The 24,888-nt window shown below is 41.1% G+C and overlaps 2 protein-coding genes across 6 annotated transcripts in view; both read right to left on the bottom strand.

Moving 5' to 3' along the window:
* Window positions 1-1,868: 1,868 nt before the first annotated feature.
* On the bottom strand, window positions 1,869-21,790 carry chaf1b (chromatin assembly factor 1, subunit B). Of its 3 annotated transcripts, none has more exons than XM_042084232.1 (14): window positions 21,686-21,790; window positions 20,804-20,940; window positions 20,017-20,149; window positions 19,417-19,537; window positions 19,115-19,218; window positions 18,847-18,943; window positions 18,042-18,126; window positions 15,353-15,446; window positions 15,162-15,231; window positions 14,767-14,858; window positions 13,741-13,900; window positions 12,448-13,134; window positions 2,810-2,898; window positions 1,869-2,557 (listed from the first exon to the last, which is right to left on the bottom strand). In XM_042084232.1, the coding sequence occupies exons 2-14, from the start codon at window positions 20,927-20,929 to the stop codon at window positions 2,406-2,408; spliced, it is 2,010 nt and encodes a 669-aa protein (XP_041940166.1). In that variant the 5' UTR covers window positions 20,930-20,940; window positions 21,686-21,790; the 3' UTR covers window positions 1,869-2,405. The 3 variants fall into 3 exon arrangements, with proteins under 3 accessions (XP_041940166.1, XP_041940164.1, XP_041940165.1); XM_042084230.1 differs by having other exon boundaries at window positions 20,804-20,936; window positions 21,686-21,784; XM_042084231.1 differs by having other exon boundaries at window positions 20,804-20,936; window positions 21,558-21,696.
* A 188-nt stretch (window positions 21,791-21,978) lies between these two features.
* Window positions 21,979-24,888, bottom strand: part of morc3a (MORC family CW-type zinc finger 3a) — a 28,905-nt gene continuing 25,995 nt past the window's right edge. For all 3 annotated transcript variants that reach the window (XM_042066841.1, XM_042066840.1, XM_042066842.1), the window contains 2 exons: window positions 24,486-24,811; window positions 21,979-23,089 (listed from right to left, as the gene is read on the bottom strand). In XM_042066841.1, coding sequence (XP_041922775.1) covers window positions 22,930-23,089; window positions 24,486-24,811 — 486 coding nt within the window. In that variant the 3' untranslated portion in view covers window positions 21,979-22,929. The remainder of the gene's footprint in view (window positions 23,090-24,485; window positions 24,812-24,888) is intronic.

Raw genomic sequence — 24,888 nt, forward strand, 5'->3', positions numbered from 1 at the left:
CCTAACTTCCGTATCCATCCAACTTCCGGGCGTGGATTGTCTATGGGAAATAACATGGCGTTTTGAAAGATCGTACCTGTCAAACTCTGTAGGTGACAAAGTAGAAAAAGCTGCTGGGCAGATTGGCCTACACACTTCTGCCATCTAGTTTCCACTGGATTTTTTGACCGACAATCAAAAAATCCAGTGGAAACTAGATGGCAGAAGTGTGTAGGCCAATCTGCCCACCAGCTTTTTCTACTTCGCTACCTACAGATGTTTTACCGGTATGATATTTCGAAACGCCATGTTATTTTTTACAGTCTATGGTTATTTCCCATAGACAATCGAAGCCCGGAAGTTGGATGGATACGGAAGTTACGGAGGCGGGACTTATTCTGGAGAGGTCTATGGCACTTGGGAATGACAAGCACCGCCCCCGTGGCTATTGTGGCTAAGTGCATGTGCTTTGCCGTCGGAATGTGTGACATACACGGATGCCACAACAAAGGTTTAAACATACGCTCACTAATCCTAAATAAACAACTTTATTTGCTTAAAATATAGTGTAAGACGCTTGTGAAAGAAAGATGTGCAGCTTTCAGGTGACAAAAACGGCACATTCCTAGCCTGGCTAGCGCCACCACTTCTCAATGAGACGTGGTCTGGGAACCAAACGTTCATTTTCTCGTATTTGAAAAAAATGCCCAGATCCGTTTATTGGGTGCCACGGATGTCTATCAAATGCGTCTGTGCATAGCTCATCATCGTCTTGCTTTCCCACCTGTTCTGTGATTGGTTCCCTATCTCAGGCGAAAATTTGCTCCATGGTCTCCAGGCTGCCTTAGCAGCGTGAATCAAATCGCGCGCATGGCAGCATGGGAACACCCAGGCTAGCACATTCCCAAGTTCACATTAAAACTGTTGGACCAGAGCGGTAGATTTAAAATGGCTTTTTCTATGGCTCTGTGTTGGACATGAAAGGCCACATGGACTACAAACGAACTACAAAGTGACGACAAAAGTGATGACGAGCCCCTAACTGAGCAACTCTAGCAAAATCTAGCCCCAGTTTCTGACCTCTGACTCACACATTAGCCTACATGACGTGAATGATGCGGAATGATGTTTTCACTGGGGAAAAGGTTTTTCCGATGCCCATGAACGCTAAGTAAGACACTGAAGTGCAAACACTGATGAGTCAGTTCAATGCTCCCATACACCCGCAGTAGGCCTATTTCACGTGTGAGACCTTTGCTTGCTGACAGACTTTGCATTTTGCCCGCCAAACAAATTAGGGCCCAATATCTCGAAAGCCAGTTTTCCCAGGATGCCAGCCTAGCCTACTACAGATCATATCACATACAGTTCACACTGTATTTGGAATCATGATACTGTAGTATTAATAGTCAACATCAATAGCATTTATTTAAGATTTACTTGAGTACTGAGACAACAATAAACCTGCACACCTCCTGGTCTTTGGAGTTTAACAGCAAGTTTTTGAGGTAATGCCAGTTGTCTAGATCATAGCGAAATATGGCAAAATATAAATCTCAACTGTAATTCAAACTGCATGCTCCTTTCATCAATGTGACCCAACTTGGTGTCTTTAATGACTCACATGGCTGCAACACCTGGAATGCAACTGCTTAGCAACACGTTCTTCCCGTCTTCAGCTCCCCAAGGCTGGCACTATTAGCTTCAAGTATTAACATGAATTAGACTTCGGAGTTCAGTTCTACAGGATATTTAATTTGCCTAGACACAACTGTGACTGATCCATGATGCTGACATTTTTTTTTGCACTTAATAATCAAGTCCATCTTACTGATTGGATGTGTAGTGTAGTGTAGACATACTTAGAACAAAAATGTTCCAGAAACGTATATTTTGAAAATTCTTTTATATCACTTTGCAGAATATCAAAAAATAAAAATTCAGATAAGCTGAAAAGTCCAGATAAACTGCTTAGATTTTAGAATGTTGCATGTGTTTTAAAGATGAGAAGACAGTGAAAAGGGGACCACATTACATGAAAAAGAAATCTTTCTTTTTTTGTGTGTAGACATTACCAAGTATTGTGAGCACATAGATATTATAATATATACAAAATGCTACCTTACAAAAGAAAAAACAAAAGAGCAAACAGTTTAACAGCTTTAACATTAGAATGTAGACCGTAATAATGGTGCTCCGCACGTGTCTGTATGTGTGTGTGTTAGTCCCACATCAACATAATCGTTGATCGTTGCTTGACATTTTAAACCCTTTCTTCACTTCTCCACTTAAAAGGATTCGGATACAGTACTTTTATGTAAGCGCACATGCAAATACATGGGCACTCTTAGAAGAGGGCAAATGGTGGCATTGTTGAGTCTGAGTGGGAGCATGAGGTACACAGATCCAGAGGTCTCCAGCCGGTCTCAGCCCGTGCTGGGGTCTCCCTGGACAAGAGCAGGGGCAGGGCCCGCTTCAGGTTCAGGGGCACTGGATGCCTTTGGCTGGGGAGAGTCCGTCTTTGGACGCTTGGACTCCGGAGGGTTGCAGAGAGGGTCACTGGAAGGGGATGGTCTCTCTGAAGAAAACACACACACACACACACAGACAGACAGAGACAGACAGACAGACAGACACACACACAGACAAACAGTTCAGCTGACAATAGTATGAAAAACAATAGCCTTAGTATAGTGACAGAACCAGTTAACATTGCTTTTAAAGTGCTTTGACATCACTTTAGCACTACAACAATAAAAATTGCATACCGTTGCTTAAAATGCTTGATACACCTGTCTGAGTCCCACCCCAGTCGACTGACATGACTCACCGTGTTTGGCCTTTTCAGTGGAGGAGGGTGCGATGGAACTCTGAGAGGGAGCAGGTGATCGCAGCATGACTGAGGTCAGAGAAATACGCCTACAAAACAGGAGCCAAGAGTCAAATCTAAGCACAGATCAAAGCCAAATCTAGCCTAGAAATCTAGACGCACCCTAGCGGCAGCAAATTACATTTGCTTCCAGGGCTAGTCTAGCAACTCTCCGTTGGCTTGTGAGCTCGAAAAATTAAACTTCAAGGCCAATCAAATCGTGTATAGAGTCGTTAGGCGGGCTTAACATTGATTGATTGATGATTGATGGCAGAGTTGCAACGGTTTGGCTTGAATTCCCTGCTACTTGAAAACAAAGAAGATGGATGTTGCTGTTGGCCAACAGTGTGACACAAGTTAAGCTTGTTTTAAGTTGGCAAAAGTTTGAACTAGCCAACTAGCTCCGCTGGTGGGAAAACGCATGGGACTCAGCGCTGTCCTATTGCGTGCAGAGGGAATTTGAAAGACAACCGATTATCCCGCCCCTCGGACTGAGCACTGCGAACGGTGAGTGCCCAGACCCTATTTTAATGTGGGTCTGGCTCGTCAGGCTAAGCCAAATCAGCAAATCATGTTCATTCCCAGAATTAAACAAAACAATACTTTAGTTTACAGTGTATGAGATTTTGACCTATTGAGTCGCGTCCTCCTTAGGCCACTGTTTGAGATGTCGCTGGGTTGAATTGAAAATATATCTATTGGAAACTCTTACAATTAAATATGAGTTATATTCTATTACCACATTTTGTTTGTAAGTTTGTATTTTCTGAAGATCTAAATCCACATGGAAGTGTGAGATAATTAAGCTTGATGAAAATGCCATCTACGCTGCACCATCAGTGCACAATTCTACATGTCACCATTTAGGTTTCTTTCCTTACAACCACCACCACTTCCTTGTGGTCAAGAAGTCTAAAATCAGCAATAACGAAAGTGTAAGTCTACGCTTAAATGTCAAGCCCAAGAAACACTTGGGACAGGCTAAAGGAAGTACGCTACAACATATTTGTTGAGTAGTTTTAATATTTAAAATCAAAAGTTAACTCCACTTACACTCGCAGGTTAGTATACAAGTGTGTTTGTAATAAATTACTTTTGCACCAAGCCCCTAGAGATGCTTGAAAGCACCAAACCTTGAAATTAAGTAATTACAGTACATTTCATTTCTAGATTTATGTGTAGTGACTAGTGAGGAATCACACTCTCTTCACAAAGTGAAATGAAGTAGCGAGTCTGATGGAACAAATGCTACACCTCTTTCTAATGCTGGTAAATCTAAATGTGCTGGACCATATGCTACTTTGGTGCTTATGGTTTCTGCAAAATCATCTGAACAATTGAATTGTGGAGAATCTAATCGATTTAACCATGTATATAGCATGTCCTTATTGACAGAAGTTTAAACATTCAGGAAGTCTGGCTAACATTGCCTGCCTTCCATCAGCAGAAAATCTTTTTTAAGCCGTGCCATCTACTCAATCTAAGTAGCATAGGACAAGCTTAAACTGGTGATCTGGAGGGCTTTACACGAGAATTCCGGCTATTTTTCACATAGATCTCCGTTTCTTGAGGTCACCGAGTACTGTCGGTACGAACACCCCCCCCCCCCCCCGAAAACAATCGCTTCTATCTAACTCTGGGGGGCATGTTCATTAGCCCCCATGTTCATACACACCAGGCTAGTGAAAGGGTCCTGCGTCTGATTGGGACTCGGCTTTTAAATCAACTTTTTACAGTATTTTCTACCATTCCAACTTCCTGCTCTTCACTTTAGTCCCCATCCCCCAACTTTACCTTGTAGCAATCTCACTGCAGTTCCCCACCATTACACTACATTTATTTTTAACTGGGAGGGTGGGAATGAGCATATGCCGTCAGCTGTCAAGTTAGTTGACAGCATTTCCTCAACCTGCACCGTCAGGGGCACAATTGGCTAGAGTCACTGAGGCAATGACTGCTGTTGTATACCCTCTCCATCATTCTAAGGACAATGCAAGGCAATAATTGCAAGAGAGGATTCAAAATGTCACCTTAAAGAGCTACAGTGATGGCCAAAAGTATTGGCACCCATGCTAAAGTTGACTGAAAAGAGGAATGTAAAATCATCTTTTGGAAATTGATCTTAATGCCTTAAGTGAAAAATGAGGAAATATCTAACCTTTAAGGACACCAATTTTCTTAGTAAATGAATAATGTACCATAAATAAATAAATGTTCTTCCTTAAAATACACTTTTAATGGTATGTGATATTGTAAAATACACAATATCACATACCCTTCACCATACCTAGAGATTGGCATGGGTGTTATTTCAGTTAGCCTATTAGCTGGTTTGATGCTCTTTGATGCTCCCAAAGCCACAGTGCCTGGTCTGCAGTGAGATGCTATCTAACCATTCTAGTGTGGTTTTTCATTTTAGCGTGAGAGCTCATAGACCAGTTGCACATTTTGATTTTGTTATTATGTAGGGCAGCTAATTAAACACGATGCCTGGAATGAGTCAATAGAATGTGTTACTTTTTTATGTGTTGGATGGTGGGGGTACGCGAGCTGAGTCAGGATGTAGAAGGTGGTCCACGGGGAAAAAAGTTTGGGAACCGCTGTTCTAAATCATTATTTCTAAATGAAATGTAGCTATACACACACACACACACACGTCAAAAGGTTTTAGAATTGTTTTGGTTTTGACCTAAGCTTTGACCATACTGCTCATCTGGTCCCTCTGGACTATTCATACCTCATTATTTCCCATTCTCCTTCACACTTCCTTCATTTTGTCCACCATCAGTTTTGTCTTTGGCTTTCTCTCTCTATCTCTCAAAAAAAAACCCACACACACTTTCTCCCCTCTCTTGTCCGGTCTCGCAGACCCTTTATGGTACACAAGGACAGACTGGCCATTGTTTTAGAGCGGCGCTAGGGAACTCATTGTTACTGCGCGAGCGGCAGGGGGTCTAACGATCCCTCAGCCTGGGTGTCCCTGGCCATCAGACCTGGCCGGGAAACCAAAACAACACCAGGAGTTCACTGCCAAGTCTGATCCTTAATCCTTTTTATTCACTGCAGCTGCCATGTGCTCTGCTGGCAAAATAAATATATCCTCAACTACAAGCGGTAAACAAAAATGAAGAAAATAGCATTTAGAGCATATAGATGATAAAGAAGAGTGAGTAAGATGCATTATGATTTGACAAATACTAGGCAAAACAAGTGAAGTACAGAGCATACCATGTTTTACAATTTCTTGGTGAAAGGCAAATACAACACGGTTTCCAAAAGTTTGGAGGCATCAAATTCAAAACGAAAAATCTACTTGAAAAACTGTGAAATTTCTCAGTTTCAACAACTGATATGTTGATGTCTTTGCTATGATGTGTAAACCATATAGTTAATTGAGATTGGTGCATTCACATCATAGCATCCCAACTTTTTTTGTAAAGGGGTTGTACATTAAGTACTTTATTAGTCCTGAATGAAATTTGTCCTCTGCATTTAACCCATCGCGAGGTTGCACGCACACAAACACAAACACAAACACACACACACACACACACACACACACACACACACACACACACACACGCAAGGAGCAGTGAGCTCACCAGGAGTACACAAACCCTTAGAACACACATACACACCAGAGCAGGGGGCAGATAAGGTAAAATATTCCTGTTACTTCATAACATGTTAAGATAACAAGGTAACATGTTCCTGGTGCTAATGATTAGAAGGTTACGCCTACCTCATTTCACCTCACAATAATGCACAATAATCCCTATACCTACTTAGATAACACTCCTTTATGATAACCACATGCCAGTGAGAGAGCTTACATGCACTTACACATTATTTATCAGTTGAAGAAGCAGAAGAACCAAATTTTACTGCCACTGCCAGATCCACAGGTAGTCGGATTTCTGCTCATGCACACACAGGTAGCATGAACACAGAAGGACCGGATTCCCATCCAACCTCTCTCACCTACAGGCGTCTACACGGCGAAAGTTAGCCGGCGGTTTCAACAGTTCCCACTTGGGAAGCCGGTTTCAAAAGCTATCGGTTTCAGTCTCCTAAACTGCCGGCGTCGTGTACATGCAAGGCGTAACCGTTAACAAAACCTCACCGGTTTCACAAAAACCGGCGTCGTGTGCACGGCCCCTTATTGGTCATGTACCTGCAATGCTAAGCTGCTTGCTTGGGATTGGAGCGTCTGAAACATGTCATATAGCTTCATCTACCCCATCCTTGTGCTTAGGGAGAGAGTTAACCATTAGGCCTCTTGTATTAGTCTTCATATGGCAATCAGCAGGAACATGAATTAATGGAGAATTTTTCAGATTGTTAACCAAAGCCCTACTGACCAGCCATCTTCCTAAAAGCAGCTTATTCAGATCGTTCAACAACTTTGATAACTTTTAATTGAATTTGATGCAGTCTTCAAAATTAATGTGTAAAAAGTAAGGATGGGAATTGATAGGATTTTATCAATATTGATTTCATTGTCGATTCTATTTATTGGTCGGATTCTTGATCATCTTATCAATTTTCTGTGTGAAAAAGGTACTCCTTTTCAGTATCTACACAGTTGTCATTATCTCTAAGTTTGAATACGGTGTAGAATATACCAAATAAAATTCAAATTCAACTTAAATGTTAAAATAAATGGCAATGCTCCTTTTTAAGGGGATATAATTTGAAAAGTAATATTCTTTTTTTCTATTTTTCTTTAAAAATAAACATGTAAAACATGTAGCAGCTTCGTCAATTTTGCAAACGCAAACTGTTTTGTGTCGTGTTCTAGCCTACTGGTAAGACAACCTTTATTACTGCTTCAGAAAAACACATTGTTTTTCTGAAGCAATCACAGCTGTTTAGAATAAGGTCAACCACATTGAGCTGCATTGTGTTTCAATTTCACTTTCTGCTCAAGCCAGAAAGAGCCATATACCATGGTCTGAAAAACATGTCAGCATTGATAAGAGGAATTGACAGGCAAGTCAATTTTAAACTAAACAACTTTGCCTCAAAGGGATAGAGGGATAAAATTCCCTGACTTTCCATGTCTGGAATAGACTTTATCCAAAAATTCCATGACCCGTGGGAACCCTGAGTTGATAACGCTGGTGGAGGTGTCCAGTTCCAATGAATTGAAAAATCTGGAACTGGTTCTACTCGATTCACACCCCAAGTAAAAAGGGTTGTAGCTGTAAAGCTTTAAATCCTCCATGTCCAAACTGTGCAATCCCACTAGGACTATGATACACACCTCGTTGATGTATCCATGGATACAGATATGGGGATACAGATATGGCACCAGTGTTTGGAATAACACCGTTTAAAAGAAAATCTTAAATTTCCCCTTGGGGATCAATAAAGTATCTATCTATCTAATAAATATCGAAAGTTATGTAGCCTACAAACACCTATCTGTACTGCTAAAAAAAAACAAATTCTTTGACATATAGCAACTTTTTTTTTTGTAACAGTAACGCAAATAGTTACTTTTCCTGGTAACTAGTTACTCTTATCATAGAGTAATTCAGTTACTAACTCAGTTACTTTTTGGAACAAGTAGTGAGTAACTATAACTAATTACTTTTTTAAAGTAACGTTCCCAACACTGTATGGCACTGAAAATGGAATAATGCAAATGTACTCTACATGCTCATCAGATATGCCAATATATACTCATCAGCCAATTTATTAGGTACACCTTGCTAGTACTGGGTTGGACCCCCTTTTGCCTTCATTCTTGGTGGCAAGGATTCAACAATGGAAACATTCCTGAGATTTTGGTCCATATTTACATGACTGCATCACACAGTTGCTGAATATTTGATGGCTGCACATCCATGGTGCGAATCTCTCGTTCCACCACATTCCAAAGGTGCTCTATTGGATTGAGATCACTTTGGGGGTCATTTGAGTACTGTGAACTCGTCGTCATATTCAAGAAACCAGTATGAGATGATCGAGCTTTGTGACATGGCAGGCTATCCTACTGAAGTAGCCATCAGAAGATCAGAAGACACTGTGCTCATAAAGTGATGGACATGGTCAACAACAACTCAGGTTGGCTAGGTCATTTAAATAATGCCCAATTGGTACTAAGGGGCCTAAAGTGTGCTAAGAAAACATCCCCCATACCATAACACATTGTTTCCCAACCTTGGGGTCCCATGTGGGGTCGCCTGAAATTCAAATGGGGTGGGCTGAGATACTGGGTATCTTTAAATTGACCAGTACATTACATAATGAATATATAGTTAGAAAAACCTCATGAAACTAATATGGATCCTTAATTACAAACTAGCAATGTAAAAATTAACTGAGACAGCACGCATGAGATATTTGATTGATGCTATCAAAGTACCACTCTCGATTGGATGTTACAGCAGAGATGAGATGCGGGCTCATGTTGTGAATGATTGAGGTGGCCAATGTTTTGTGACATCAAAATAGGGTCACCTGCCAAAAAGGGTTGGGAACCCCTGGCAGAACACCACTGCCAGCCTGAGCCGTTGATACAAGGCAGGATGGATCCATGTGGTCATGTTCTTTATGCCCATCATCCAAATGTCGCAGCTGAAACAGACTCATCAGACCAGGAAACATTTACACAATCTTCTATTATCCAGTTTTGGTGAGCCTGTGCAAATTGTAACCTCAGTGTCCTGTTCCAGGAGTGGCATACGGTGAGGCTGCTGTACCCCTTCTGATTCAAGGTTCTTCATGTTGTGCGTTCAGAGATGCTCCTCTGTATACCTTGTTATAACAATGTTGTCATTTGAGTTACCGTAGCCTTTCTATGAGCTTGAACCAGTCTGCATATTCTTCTCTGACCTCAGGCATCAACAAGGCATTTCCGCCAAGAGAACTCCCGTTCACTGTATATTTTCTCTTTCTCGGACCATTCTTTGTATACCCTAGAGATTAGGGCTGAAACGATTACTGGAGTAACTTGAACAATTTGATTACAAAAAATGTCATTAAATTCCCATCACTTGCATACAGTATGTGGCCTGATGGTCAGCTCACGGATCATTGTTTCACAGAATTAAGTTGAAGAAACCGCCCATAAAAGGCAGAGAATGTCCAAAGTTTGGGATCATTTCAAACTTAGAAAAGAAGACAACAAGGTGCAATGTGTCCACTGCAAAGCAGAACTGGTGTACCACAACTGCACGTCAACAATGATTCAACATCTGAGCCAAAAGCATCCAGTTGTTAACTCCAGCTCACCAAGCATAGGCGACACAAGATAATGTAAACATTGATGTTAGCTGATTAATGTACTAGTGCTAGTTAGAAGGTACGGTATTTGTAGCGGCAGTAGCTTAATGTTGTCAGTCGATATGACTTGATATGATGTTAATTTGTATAACCTTCAAGTAGTAAACTAATTAATGTTAAATTACAAGTTAGCAATACAACAAAGAACTCATCACACATACTCATCTATCTCCCTCATGGCACACACACACACACACACACACACACACACACACACACACACACACACAAAAACACACATCCCAGACATATCCTGCAGGCTGCAGCCCTACTAGAGATGGTTGTGAGTGACAATCAGCAGTACATCAGCAGTTCCTGAAATACCAGCCCATGTGGCACCAACAACCATGCCACATTCAAAGCCACTTAAATCACCTTACATCCCCGTTCTGACACTTCAGCAGATCAGCTTGACCATGGCAACATTAGGTGTGTGTCGGATAGTTGAATCATTGGTTAACCGTTCGAGATGTACTACATGAATATTAATATCCCTATTTGGTTATTCTATGATGCAAAGTATCATGTTAAAAGTTGTGGTACCATGGTATCATACCACGTTATGCTACCATGGTAGTTCTGTTTGTCTACTCTTTTAAATAATGTATTTGAGTGTGCAGCCTACACAATGCACAAAAATAAAAAGGAGACCCCCGAATTCAGTCTAATGAACGACCATCTTTGCATTGCGTTGCTAGAGACTTGTTAATAGGCACACCAAACCATGTTCCATATGTGTTGTGCATGCATTACTTGAAAAGAACTAGCTCCAGTTATGTATGAACAGTGAAGGCAACGATCTCTTGTGAAAACCGTGAACGTGAAGAAGTGAAAATTGAACAATATGAAGCTACATCTATAAGTGTGAACATGCTTAACAAAATATGGGAACAAAACATGGGAACTAAACGTGCATTACGAATATAATCAGTGGGAGCCCTGCTTGTTTCCCTGCAACAAGAAGCTTCCATCTGGGGGTGATGGAAGACAGTGACACCCTCAGTGTGTTTGAAATGTCCAGTCGATTGCGCAATTTGTCTAGTTGCAGTCATTGCCGAAAACCCGGCCTCGCATACATACGTGGTGGGAAATGTTTTCAGCGCTTTTACGGCTATCTCGGGATATTCTGCTTTGGTTTTGATCCAAAAACCCGCCAGAGAGGTTTCCTTATACACACTCTTAAGACCACCGTCATTTGCAATTTCGATCAACTGCTCTTCCTCCTGCGCTGACAAGTTAGGACTATTCGGGATATTGACAAATGGGTTGCGGACCCACTCATTGGTTTGCCGTGAATCTTTGAAGGATGGGAAGTAACGCTCAAACTCATTTGAGAGCGCAACAAGGTGATCGCGCACCAGATGCGAGAGAAAGGGCCCTGCCTCAGTCTCTCCCAAAACCCCCACTACTTTTTGGAACGTATAAAATACACCCCGGTCCACTCGTCGTCCCTACAAATCAAGCTTGGCTTTAAATGCAGCGACTTTATCTGCCAGTTTAAAGACAGTCATCATTCTCCCCTGGAGTGACAGGTTGAGGTCATTAAGCAACCCGAATATGTCACACAGGTAAGCGAGTTTTGACACCCAGTCCTCATCACTAAAATGTGCAGCTAACGGTGACTTTTTTTCTGCTCTCGCAACTCAAACACTCTGGCTAGTGACCTGCTAAAGATGCTTGTTTTTTGTTGCTCATTCTAGCAGTTTAGCTAACTTCGTGTGACACTACCGTTCGCCAAGAACTGATCAAGTGAAGTGAGCCGACCTGAGGCTGCGCAGCGCTGAAGGCAATATGTAAAAGTGTTGAAGGCGGGACAGACAGATGTAAGAAAATAGACCTTGCAAAATGCAAACATGCGTGCAATCAAACAACTGCATATAGGCCTATGCCATGTAAAAACGTGACATTATTGCGAATTAAATTTAGTTTCGTTTGCATGCATTTTTTTTTAAACTCATGTCATAGGCTACGGCCCGGTTAGGAATGTCCTGCGGCCCGGTGGTTGGGGACCGCTAATATATATATATATATATATATATATATATATATATTATCAAAATATCAAACATTCAAAGACATAATACATAATCATCTACATCTACAGGTATAATAAAAATACCTCTGTAAATAAGCTAATATAACTAGTTGACAGTTTTGTGGAAACTATTAAGATCTCGTTCGCCCTCCATCTACAATCTTACAAATAATGGACACCACTTGTTACACACAATGTTACTTAAGTGCCAACAGAAAAAACACAAAAGCTTGAAGGAAGCAGAAGGTCAAGCACCAGAGATGCACTGTACCTGGGAGTAGGACCCTTGGCAGAGCTGCTCTTCTGCTGCTGGTTTGTCAGTCCCAGGGGGGTGGAGGGAGCAGAGGAGCCCTTGTTGTTGCAGGGGGTGGATGGGGTAGTTTTGGGGGTGCTCGGTGTTGCTGATGCCAGGGTGCTTGTCGCAGACACTGCAGGGGCATTGGGGACGGGGGTTTTAGGGGTGCCGGGGGTTTTTGTGAGGGGTGTTGTAGCAGCAGTGCTCGCGGCGGAGGCAGAGGCAGCCGGGGTGGCGGGGGCTGAGCTAGGGGTGCTGCCGGTGTTTTTGGGGGTGCTGGGTTTGCTCCAGGCGGTCGTCAGCGTGTTGAGGGTGATACGGCGAGGCTGCGACTTCGCCTGCGGGTTCTGCGGCGTCTTCCTCTCCTCGGCGCGGCTGAGTTTGACCGGTGGCGGGGAGGCCATGGTGGTGCCGGCAGAGGGGGAGACAGCGGCCGCTTTGTCCTTCTCATGACTGCCAGGGGTGATGGGAGTGCGGGGCACAGGCGACGCCGTCCTGCCATTGGAGGTCCTCCGGCCCTTCTTCTCCTGGGCGGAGCCGGGCGTGGGGATCTTAAGGACGGGAGGCTCTTTGAGAGGGCTTCCGAGCTCGCCCTCTGCAAACGTGACAAAAGAGCAGTAGCCGTCCGTCGATGACACAGACAGGATTAAGCCATCTTTGGACCTGCAAGTGAAAGACAATAGATACTTCCATTTACTTTCATTTAGCATTTAATACTTTACTTTATGAATACTTTCATTTAGTATTTAGACCCTTTGAGAAAACCAACCTAAAAATAAACATAGAGGCATTGTTAGAGAATAAAAACAGAGTAAACACGCTGTTTAAGTGACTTGACCAGGAATGTGGGGAATCGGAGTAGGTATGCAACAATACAACAAAGATGTCTGGGGAAGAGGTTGTTAGGCAAAGGAAATGTATGCAAGAATACAACAACTATTTGTTTGAGAGGATACGCCTTCATAGTCTTTGTGTTTGGTGCTAAACAAAAAATACACAGATTCCAAACTAACTACCCAAAGGTAATGAGGTTGCACACACATCTTTGTGAAACTAAACTCGTCTGTTTCATTTCTTTACTTTTGGCCAAGTCAACAATCAGGTGAAAATAACCCGTTTTAGACTTTAGGCCAAAAATAAACAGGTTAAATAGAGACGAGTCTAGTTTAACAAAGACTGTTTGTGCACAACCTCATTAACTTTGGGTAGTTAGTTTGGAATATAACAACTATGTTAGGGGGAAGAGTTGGTTCGGTACATGGCACTGACCAGCTGAGGTCGCTGAGTGTATGATAGTGTATGTTGGAGACGTAGCCAAACGGGAGAGTCTGCTGGGAGTCGTAGAAGAAGAGGGAGTCTTCCGATGCCACAGCAAACACCACGCGGTACGGCAGCTGGAGGGTGTTTGGCAAGGGCTTGACCTCACCATCTGAAAGAGGTTATGAGTAAGAGAGATGCTTCATTTCTGAGGTGGAAAGACTCAATTTGTGAACCTCAAAGCAGCCCTTAGAGACAACTATGATGTTTTAAAATGTGTCTGCATTAAAGTTATGGATGCTGCATTAACACAATGTTAATAACACCTAAAATATTGGTCATATATTCATATTTTTGAAGTAGAAAAATAACATTTAAGTGCAGTCTAGGCATCATTCAAAATAACATTTTGGCAAAGTGATTTCACTCAATCCTTTCCTTGCATCATCAAAGACCATACTGAATGAGATCCATTTGTGCGAGACCTTTGGCAGGTACTTCAGATTAATTGATGGCCCAAAATATATTCAACAGATAATTCCGCCATTTTATTTCACACAAATGAACCATTTTTAGCCCAGTGTCAAAGATACATACGATTAGACAATGGTAAAGAGTTCAAACTGTATTAAGTGCTCACGTAAAACCAGAGTACAGCAACTCGATCACTGAGCTGATCATAGCTCAACATCAAAGCTGGTTTTACCCCAAGGTCAAGCCATGACTTCACTCTTAGACTTGTCAGAGCTTATAGTTAGCATGCTAGTGAGCTCTAACAGCGTATCCTAACTGTCCAACTGTCAAAATATGCCCTACTATTGAGTCATATTTCTCATTCAAAATAGCAGAGCAATGTCAGCGACAGAAAGAAAATAGAGACTGTGTGTCTGACAAAAGTTCATAATGTGACGTGTACAGTTAGGACAATTGAAATCAAACTGATGATGTCACCAACATTCGCTCGCATCGCGTGCCGTTAGGATATGGGGTAAGGTATAGTGATGGTGACACTCTCAAGGATGTATTGTGAATTCTCACCTTCTCCCTTCTTTGTTCGCAGTTCAAAGTAGACAGGGCAACAGCGCACGGCTAGCGTGGCCTTACCAGGACTGGGCAGATGTGCTACCGGCCTATTGGAAAGACAGACAGATTGATTTAGAGCGTAGACAAGTCATGATGACTTTAATGCTGTAGGGCAGGGTAGTCCAAGTCTCATCATAGAAAACTATCCTGAATTGCATAGTTTAGTTGCCGTCTCATGAGAATACATCAGACTGAGTTAATAATTCCTTTGGAGGTAACTGAGAAGATGCAGGACTGCAGGAGAATTTGTTAAGGGCAACAGAGCAAAGGATAATACAGACAATGTAATAGCAGGCAGATGAACACACACCCAAACAAAGCTATTCTCACACATGCGCGCACACACACACCTTTTGAAGCTTTTCCTGGAAAACACATATGTGGTATTGGTGACATTCTCTCCAGCTTCCACACATCCCGCTGAGAACAAGAAAGATTCCACACACAAGTCAACAAAGGAAGGTGATTGCATTAGAATAATGATATATATGTGAGCATGTACGTGTATGTCAGCATGTTTGGGTCTTGTGTGTGTGTGTACCAGGGGCCAGGAGGAAGGAGCCATCTGGCGTGAAGGTTAACCGTCTGAAGAAGGACTTCATGCTGTCGTCATGAAACATCCTGTAATTCTTCACCTATATGAAAGTGTGGGTAGAACAGAAACAATCAAAGTCTTGGCAATAAATAGGCATTCATGACATCCTTCTGAAATCCTATATGGCTCAACTGACGCAAAACTGGCCAAACAATTGCCTGCCTAAAACGTTTATTCTGATTTGATTCTCCAAAACTCCTTACTAAACGTTTTGATCCTAAAACTGTTCCAAGATAAACAAAGCATTCAAAATAAATACCTCATACACACTTTGCTTTAGGGGTGGCGATATGGCAAAAATATCATAAAGATTTTTTTTTTTTCACCATTCACAATCTTATCAAGATTCCTTTTCATGTTTTTTTTTTTTTTTTAAATAAACATTTTATATCTGTATCGTGTCACCCAGAAAAAATGTAGTGGGAATCTGAGCGCGGTGAGGTCACTTGAGGTAGTTTGATGAAGCTGGCCCTCGCAATTCCCTATGCAGAAGAAAAACCTATGGTTGCATGATATCACCATTGGAAGGCTGATCCAGGGCTCTACACTAACATTTTTTTTCCAGGAGCACTTGTGCGCCCAAGTTAAAAACAATTAGGAGCACAGACAAAAATCTGGGGGCACAGTCAGTTCTGTACTTAACTTACACATAATGTAACTTTACACTGCAGGTAACAGTTAAACATGCCAATGCACCAATTGCGAAGATTAAGAATTACATTTTAGAGGAAACAAGATTTTAAAGAACATCAGTGCCTACTTTATTTTCAGCCCATTCTATTTTTTTACATTTTGTAAAAATATAATGCATTGCCATATTTCCATTAAGCCTGTATATGAAGTAGGCTATCCTGCCAAATGTAGGTCTCTAGGCCAATTTATTTATTTGTGAATCCACCTGTAGCTAATCCAAATACCGTGCATTTTCTCTTCCTCAAAACCCAACATAGTTTAATCAATGATATTTATATTTATTTGAAATATCTGCATTGATGGGGGCAGTAGACAAATGGTATGCATACTTTCATTTTGCACTTCAGCTTGTATTCGGTGTGAAACAAACAAACAAACAAGCATGCGTGTAAGCCTGGAGTTGTCTGTAGCGTTCTACCTTTGCTACAGCTATATTTTGCATATTGCAGCCAATAGGTCAACTGTGCTAAAAGGCATGTACCTTTTCCTTCTCTCACTGCTTTCTCAGAATCTCATCCTGTTCCTCATATATCCGATGAATTCGGTGGATTGAAGAAGTTAGTTCTACTTTGCATCTTGGCTGGCTAGTCTAACTTTCCGCTTTTTCTGCGTGCACCCTTGAATTTGATAGAAGCAACTAGCGAGTCACAACGCGAAACTGCTAACGTTGATGGGTGGTGTAGTTCTTATGCTGCATTGGCGACGTGATTTTATGGTTCGCACCCAGTGATGTTTTGCGATGTTGCGGTGTATTTTGTAGACAAACATCGACTTGGTTAGAAATCATTCGCACCAGTGTGCCTAAATATTTTTTCGCACGTCATTATTTTTACTTGCGTGTGCGAGTGAAATGGGCGCACTGTAGAGCCCTGTGAATGTAGAGACATTTTGATTGTTTACGATCTAATAGTCATCTCGCACACCTTAATAACTCCTGTGTCTTCATTTTCATATACCTGTATTTTTTCCCCCATGAGCGGAGGCTGAGCACAAAAGAAAGGCAAGTTATGACATTATTCACAGACTGGGAAAGGTGACTTCATTCTGTTGCTCAACAAGGGAAAACAAGGGCTGCCAAAGCGGAGTGCTCACTCCTCAGACTTGTCTGGTCGCAGGAGCAGACAGGCGAAAATGTGGCTAAATCTAGCAATTGCAACGTATCCTAACAACCGTAGGTGGTGATCCATTGTGGTGAGCTTGCCTAGAAAGATTTGGGAGACGGATCTCAGCTTAACATCATACTGAGTATGGTAGCCTACTAAAGATCAGATCAGAAAAAGATGTAAATCCCTGACTACCAAAACACTTTTTAAAATTAAGATGCGGCCTCTTTGATGGATTTAAAGATGCCCCTCTAGCCTATTTTATGAGCTGTACAAAAATGCACTGGGAGTGTCAAAATTCCAAGGCACACCTCACTTTTCCTTGCGGTACACTGTATAGATATAGAACCACTGGTATAGATGACAGGATTTAGCAGGCACTAGTCTTTGGCGTTAACTCAAACACTGACTGATTTGAATGAATGGGCCAGCCTAAGTCTTTGCCTAAAGTCAGCCTCAACCTGAATGCGAAATATGAGCCATACAGACAGTGCTGCTGTTAAGTGGACTTTATGCTTTGAAGAAGAATATGAGAACATCACAGTCATACTCTGCACTGAAATAGGGAATGCATCACAATGAATGTCAACTGAGAGTTTATTTCTATTCTGCAGCATAAATCTAAGACTGCCCTTTGTCTATGTGGTGACAAGTTTCTATTAGTGAGACAAACCACAGCTGCACAAAATGTGTAATGAGTCATAAATTCACTACATTGTGAATTGATCTGAACAGACACACACACACACAGACACAGCAGCAGCAGCCAATGACACTCAAAAATGGGTGAATTGGGGATTAACAAGGTCTACAAATGCTCAAAAATATCGTCCACGTACCTCTCCCTCTGCTGCAGAGCTAGAGGCCATCTTGCTGATGCTAAAGGCCCTCTTTTTCAGGTGGGTATTAAACACACGCAACACTCTAAATAAAAGAGTAATAAACATAACAGGTGGGAAATTGTCATTTTCATCATATGCTGTTAAAGAGGCAGCAGGGAATATTTATAATTACATTATTGGCTCTGTCTGTTTTTTCAGCTGCATATTAACCATGTTGTGGAAGCAGTTATGTTAGTCACAGGGGTACATACTGTAAAACATTGTCATCAAAGCATTCTAATCACAAAAATGTTGACTATTACAGTGGGTGCCAAAAACTATTTCTCTACCACAGGCTACAGCCTTGAATGTTGCCTAGGATATATTCAGCAGTTAAATGAGAGCACCTTGCCAGCGGCTACTGGAGCTATTACAGGGTTTCCCCAGGTTTGACCACCCCAAATTTAAGACTTTTTTTAAGACCTTTTGCCGCCGGTGCGAAAACTCAAAGTATTGTTTGCGCATACTCCAAGCATACACACCCCCCCCCCCCACCCCCATTTCACCTTGAGTTGCAGGCTAGTTAGTATAATGAAATTTAAGACCTTCGCTTAAAAAATTAAGACTTCGGCAACGGAATTTAAGACTTTTTAAGGCCTTAATTAAGGAACATGATATTTAAGACCTTTTTAAGACTTTTAAGACCCCGCGGCTACCCTGTATTATAGCTATTCTCTATCAAATGCTCGGTGTGTTATGGGATTCAAGCAAATAAACACCAAAAAGTGTACTGCATGCTTTACAATGTATCCAATTTGCCTACCTGTCACAACTTAATGTGCAAATATACTGTCCCAAAGGATCCCAGGTCACACCCTGCACATAGCTTTTGTGGTCATTGAAGATGCACAGCTTCTGACCTGCATATAAGCATCAGTCACACACAATAAAACTTAGACAATGTATGGCACATCCCAGAAATTGCATGCCTTTATACACACAGAAAACAAGGCAACAGGAAAAAAAGGAATTTATACCCATATACTGCATATTGCTTTCAGAATAAATTAAGAAGCACACAAAAAATATACCCTTGGTCACGTCCCACATGATGGCGGTGTTGTCCACAGAACCAGACACCAAAAAGTTTCCATCTTTAGTCCAGGATATGTCATAAACATCCTCAATATGACCCCTACCACAGAGAAAACACAGACCATCATAACACTGGTGTGGGGAGAGGGGGAAGCATTAGCACCAGCATAGGGAAGGATTAGAATAGGGAGGCGGAAAAACACCGAGGATTTCATGCTTTGGTCAGAACTACACCTATTACAACCTTAAACTACATAATATGAGACAATAAAGGAAAAGGAAATCATGTCCGGCTCACCTCAGAGTCTTTAGAACATTCCAGCTCTCCTTGTTGAGCTTTGCATCGTCTTCCTCGTAGAAGGCTGAAGCCGGCTCAGACTCCTTGGCGTCATTCAGCTTCCACAGCAGGATGACGCCGTCTGAGTAACCACACAACTCTCATGAACACACTGCTAAAACATTTCTTACTCCACTCAAGAAAAACCTCTCAACACTAAACAATTCTAATGGATGTTAGTGACAATTGGCATATTTATGGAAAATGAGTTAAGAACTCTGGAAGAACTCTGTTTATGTAAGCACTGCTGATCACTAATCATTTTCCAGTAAGGCTTCAAAAATTACTGGGATCAGTAAACTCAGCTAATTAACAATATTAAAGAGAAGACCAAAAGGAGGGGATATGTAATCAAATTTCCCATTATTTCTTTTATTATTTCCTGCTTGCTAGAAAAAGGGTAAGAGTTGAAAAGTAGGCCTACACTGTCAAAAACACACTGTTACAGAATAAATTGCAACAACATAAAATTATTGATTTTACTACAATGTGATGAATAAAATACATCAAAATTGTTGATTTATCAACCATTTCCACAAAACTACATCACCACAAACCCACCATCTCCTCCAGACGCCAGGAGTTCTTTGTTGGGGCAGAAGCGGACCACGTTTACTGCTTTAGTGTGGCGAGCCAAATTGGACAGGAACTCCACAACAGCCTTCCCATCTGGACCTTTGTCTACTCGCCATATCTACAGTACAGGAGGAGGTCAAGGTCAGGACGCTCTGAGTCAATGACCGTTATACTATGTTATAGTGGATCACATACTGCTCATGACAGTCAGAAGAATCACTAAAAGTGCATCCAACGCTAACTGTATACCGATGTTATCCATTTAGTATTGTAATTCCATCACTTCAAAAATGTTCCCAATGTCTAATTACAATGTTGGCAGGGATTAATATAATCTGGTCAAGTGAGAATAGCCATGGTTAATTCCTTTAAGATTATGACCCAACTCATCCTGAAATTATATGGCACAGTAGCATACTTTCTTCCACAAAATGATGCCACTGACCTCTCATGTAGCGCTTTCTCACCAGAGGTAGGAAGTAAGGAAGTACTTTGTTACTGTACTTAAGTAGCAGTGTTGATAGATGACTGTTTACTTTCATTCCCCTACATTTTAACATAAATAAGTACTTTCTATTGCTAAGATTTTAGTGTCTAAAAGAAGTTGCTTTTACCAGTATTTTTACCACAGGTATCTATACTTCACCTTAAGTATAGAAAGTGTGTACTTTTGCCATCTCTGCCTTCCAAAAATAACATCCACAGAGGCACAAAACAGACACAAGAAACCCAAGACACAATACATTGTTGTCCCATCTGTATGTCTTCTTACCCTAACTGTTGTGTCGACGCCAGCGGTGGCCAGCCGGTCTATCCTGGCCTCAGGGTTCCTCTGGAAATCTAAACTGTAGACGGGCTCCTTGTTGTGCCAGGCGATTTCACAGGTTATCACCTTCATCCTTTCTCTTAATACAACCAAAGTAAGCAAAGACATAAGTTGACAAGGCGATGTGATAAATCACTTGAAAACTAAGATGGGGGACAGCACGAAACTAAGAAAGAAAAATATTTACGTTTAACAAAGCAACACAGGTAACCTATGGCTAGCTAGGTATAGGCAACTTCAATCCATCACATAAAAAGACAACTTACGTTAACGTTAAATGCAACATTGACTTACTCTTTGCTGATAAATAAGTCAAGTTGACGTTAACAAACACCAGCTGCTTACAAATTGGGATTTTTATACATTATAGCGGGCTAACAAGCTAACGGCGCCTGTATAACATCAAAAAATAACGTTAACGTTACTGAACATAGCCAGAAAACTAACGTTAAGTTACCTAACGTTATTTACCTCCACTCTAACTGTTACACTGCAAGTAAATATTTGCCAACAGAAACTCAGATGAGCAACTTTGACACAAAGTCAAATGGCTGTAACATTTACTTAGGCCTTGAATGAAAGTGATGTCTATGCATCTCTGGGTACATTAACTAGCTAGCTAGCTTGCATCGCCTCTTCACTGCAAGGTATGTTAGCTATGCATTAGCTTGCTGGCTATATCTTGCCAAGTAATACATACATTGCCAATTCAGAGTTCTTCAGAGAAAAGTTCGGTGATAACTCCAACACGATCACAACAAATACGCTACTGCGACAATTAAGTACATGAAAATTTAGCAACTGTCATCAACAAGGGTTTTTGCTAACCTTAATGTTCTCCGTTCTCAAAATGTTCACAATGCTGGTTGCCCAGCTAGTTTCCCGCTCTGATTTTCATTCGCGGTCAAAACAGAAGTGTCATTGGAGGACTACGTCACATAATATGTTCATAGCTGCGCCACTAGAGCGCATTTAGAGTGGGCCGAAAAGCGAAAAACAGCCGAAAAAGAGACCAAGCGTCAGCCCAATTCCCCAATACTAGAAACATTGTTACTTTCTACATTTTTAACACACTTGTGATGAAGATGCACTTCAAAAAACATCACAAACGCTGACAACACTTAATCTTTTCCACTCATTTTTTATTATTGGTCAAGAAAAATGGTAATGAAATATATGTATAACAGTCTGAAATATGTAAAGTAAGTTAACATCCAGGCAAACATACTTAACAATACAAAAATATCAGGGACATTTACACAGATTGTAAAAGAACTGACAGAACATCTTTTGGCAACAACTTAACATGCCTATGGACTATAAAGGAAAGCACTCAAACAGAGCGGCTGTAATGCAGAAAAACCCAGAATGTACCAACTGTTGAAATATTGAATTGGTTCATTTCTTGACAGCATGTTAACATCAAAGACAAAAATGGCATGATAACATATTAACCAATTGTAACTAAAATGTTCCATTTCACTTAATTGTGTGGGACCCAACATGATTGATTTCTACTGGGCCCTTCCCCATTTTGCCTGTTAGTTACACTCCAAAAACCAAATGAACATCATAAAACACAACAAAATCTCTCACATGATTACTTAAAGAGATATAGGAAAAATATATGCCTTCCACAACTAATACATTTAAAATATTAACAACAGAATATCTTAGGGTGAAAGCTTATGGAAAACACTAAAAGGAACATTCTCACCATTTAACATGTTTACTGTCAACTACAAAGTATATACCTGGTGGTAATGAGTTGTGCACATTTCTCTGAATTTTATTAATAAAATAAAATAAACAATGAGTTCTTATCCACTTTTTTAATCTTCAGTACAGTAGTCAGTGCAAGTGCATTTTTTTTAATGTATAACAAAGTAAGCAGCAGTACAAAAATATTTTTTTGTGAAATTATGTACAATATAGAAAAAAGGTACCGGTACATTCAACAAGGTTATTTTTTTCCATTTTTAGATATAAAAGGAAGCATGTTATGAAGATCTTTAAAAGACTTGAGTTTTGTTTATTGTTCTTTTTCTACCCCAAGATGGTTTTGGTTTAGACTAAGTGGCATCAATCCCATTCTCACTCTGCGAGATCTCCTGGATAACTTGATCTAGAATTTCATCGATGACAGAGCACTCGTAGTTAACTTGATTAAGGTCAAGAGCAGGCACAAATGTGACCAGAAGGCGACCCACACTTCGTCGAAGTTCACTCAGCCTGAGGAGGGAAGAGAGACAACAATAAATGGATCTTCGGTCACAGAAGTTTTGTCTAAGATGACAGCTGAAGCATCTAGTAACTGCATGTCCTTTGAAACTTTCCCCCTATTTTTAAATCTAAATCTACCCATTCACCCTCTACACCAAACACATTCAACCCCCACGCCCTTCATGCTGCATATGACTTCAACCTCAAATGTAGTGAACAATCTAAAATGAAAATACAGTAATCATGGCAAAGGTTATGTTTCTGCAAAACCGGATGAGCCTCTGAGTTTAAAGAAATTAGTCCATACAAGCAAATACTTTATGATAAAAATATGCTAATTTCTAGTGTCACAACTGACGGAGGACATAAAATAAAATTATCTGATGGCTAATTTTTTTGACCAAAATGAGCATATGTATTATAGTATATTACTACAGTGGTAGTGTAGTGGTTAAGGAGCTGCGCTAGCGTGCAGTAGCCTGAAAGTTGTCGTTCAAGATCAGGCAGCCTGCCGAGAGACCAGCAACAATAGGCGTCATTTGACCATTAAACCACACAATGATCCAAAATATACAGCCAAACAAGGCAAGAAATGGTTAACCGAGAACAATATCAACATTTTAGAGTGGCAGAGCCAGAGTCCAGACCTCAATCCGTCAAAAAAGTGAGCACAAGGCCAGAGTGATGGCAAATAATCATTCCTGACTGAAAACCCGGATTGCTGTTAAAAAGGTGTGGTCTAAAATCATTGTGGAGACATGAAGAGGCTTGGTAGATATTATAAGAACCATTTTGAGAGTTGTTGATGCAAATAAAGATGTTTCCATTGATTATTTAAAAAGGGTATGAATAATTTTGGACTTTTTCATAAAAAATGCTAAAAAAAGATATAAACGAACCCTGTTCCTACCACATTGTCTTACAACCTTTTGGCATGTGGCAGTGTCATTTTCAGTCAGAACAAACATATCAGTCAAGAGAAAATCAACTTTAAATCAATATTTGCCAGGGGTATGAATAATTTTGTTCTTAACTGTAGATCTCCACGACGACACATCTAAATTATGTGCAAACACACCCACCCTGCACAGAGCATAACATTTCTCGACCAATTTAACTCAATGTGAAAAATAGTCTTTAAAAACGGGGGCGGATTCATTTTGCTCAATTCAATTATTCACTTTACAGGCAATTCCTGTCCCATAACTTGTGTTAGGTCACAGGCGATCAAGGATCCACAGCAGCATATTCCTCAAATTTTTGAGTTGAAGTTGAAATAACATACATTTTTGTGTACTTTTTGTACTTCAGATCTTTTTATCAGAGTAATTCTCTACAGAAATGTTCAAGGACACAATGGTAATTTGTGTGTGTGTGTGTGTGTGTGTGTATGCTCATTGCGTACCTCTGCTTTTCCTCTTTGCTAAGCCGGTCAGAAATCCCCTGTGTTTGGCTGTTCCCCTGACCCTTTCTCTCTCCCTGGGTCTCCACCTCAATCACACCTCCATCCTCAACCCCATTCTGCCGACGCTGCTCTACCGAGCCATCGGCCTGCACCTGGCGGCTTTGGGAGGACCCACTGGCCGAGTCCACTCTCTCCTCGGCTGAACTCTGGCCCTGTGCGGCTCCAGCTGGGTTCCTGCTCCCATCTTTTCTCATCTCCTCCAGTTCTTTCTGCAGCTGCTCCATCCGGGAAGCCAAAGCTGCCTTTTCCACCTCCAGGCTGCCCAGCTGTGTGAGAGAGGAAAAAAAAGAGTGTAAGAGAAAAAAAGAAGGTGTTGGTCACAGTTACAAGAGAGAGTGTAACT

This window comes from Alosa sapidissima, chromosome 2 (assembly GCF_018492685.1).
Source record: "Alosa sapidissima isolate fAloSap1 chromosome 2, fAloSap1.pri, whole genome shotgun sequence".
NCBI classification, from domain to species: Eukaryota; Metazoa; Chordata; class Actinopteri; order Clupeiformes; family Clupeidae; genus Alosa; species Alosa sapidissima.

Coding starts and splice junctions, on each gene's coding strand:
- chaf1b (XM_042084232.1), bottom strand. CDS start 20,929: ATGAAGGTGATAACCTGTGAAATCGCCTGGCACAACAAGGAGCCCGTC. Junction 19,538..20,016: donor CCTGGCGTCTGGAGGAGATG/GTGGGTTTGTGG, acceptor GTGGTTACTCAG/ACGGCGTCATCCTGCTGTGG. Junction 13,901..14,766: donor GCGAACAAAGAAGGGAGAAG/GTGAGAATTCAC, acceptor AACCTCTTTCAG/ATGGTGAGGTCAAGCCCTTG.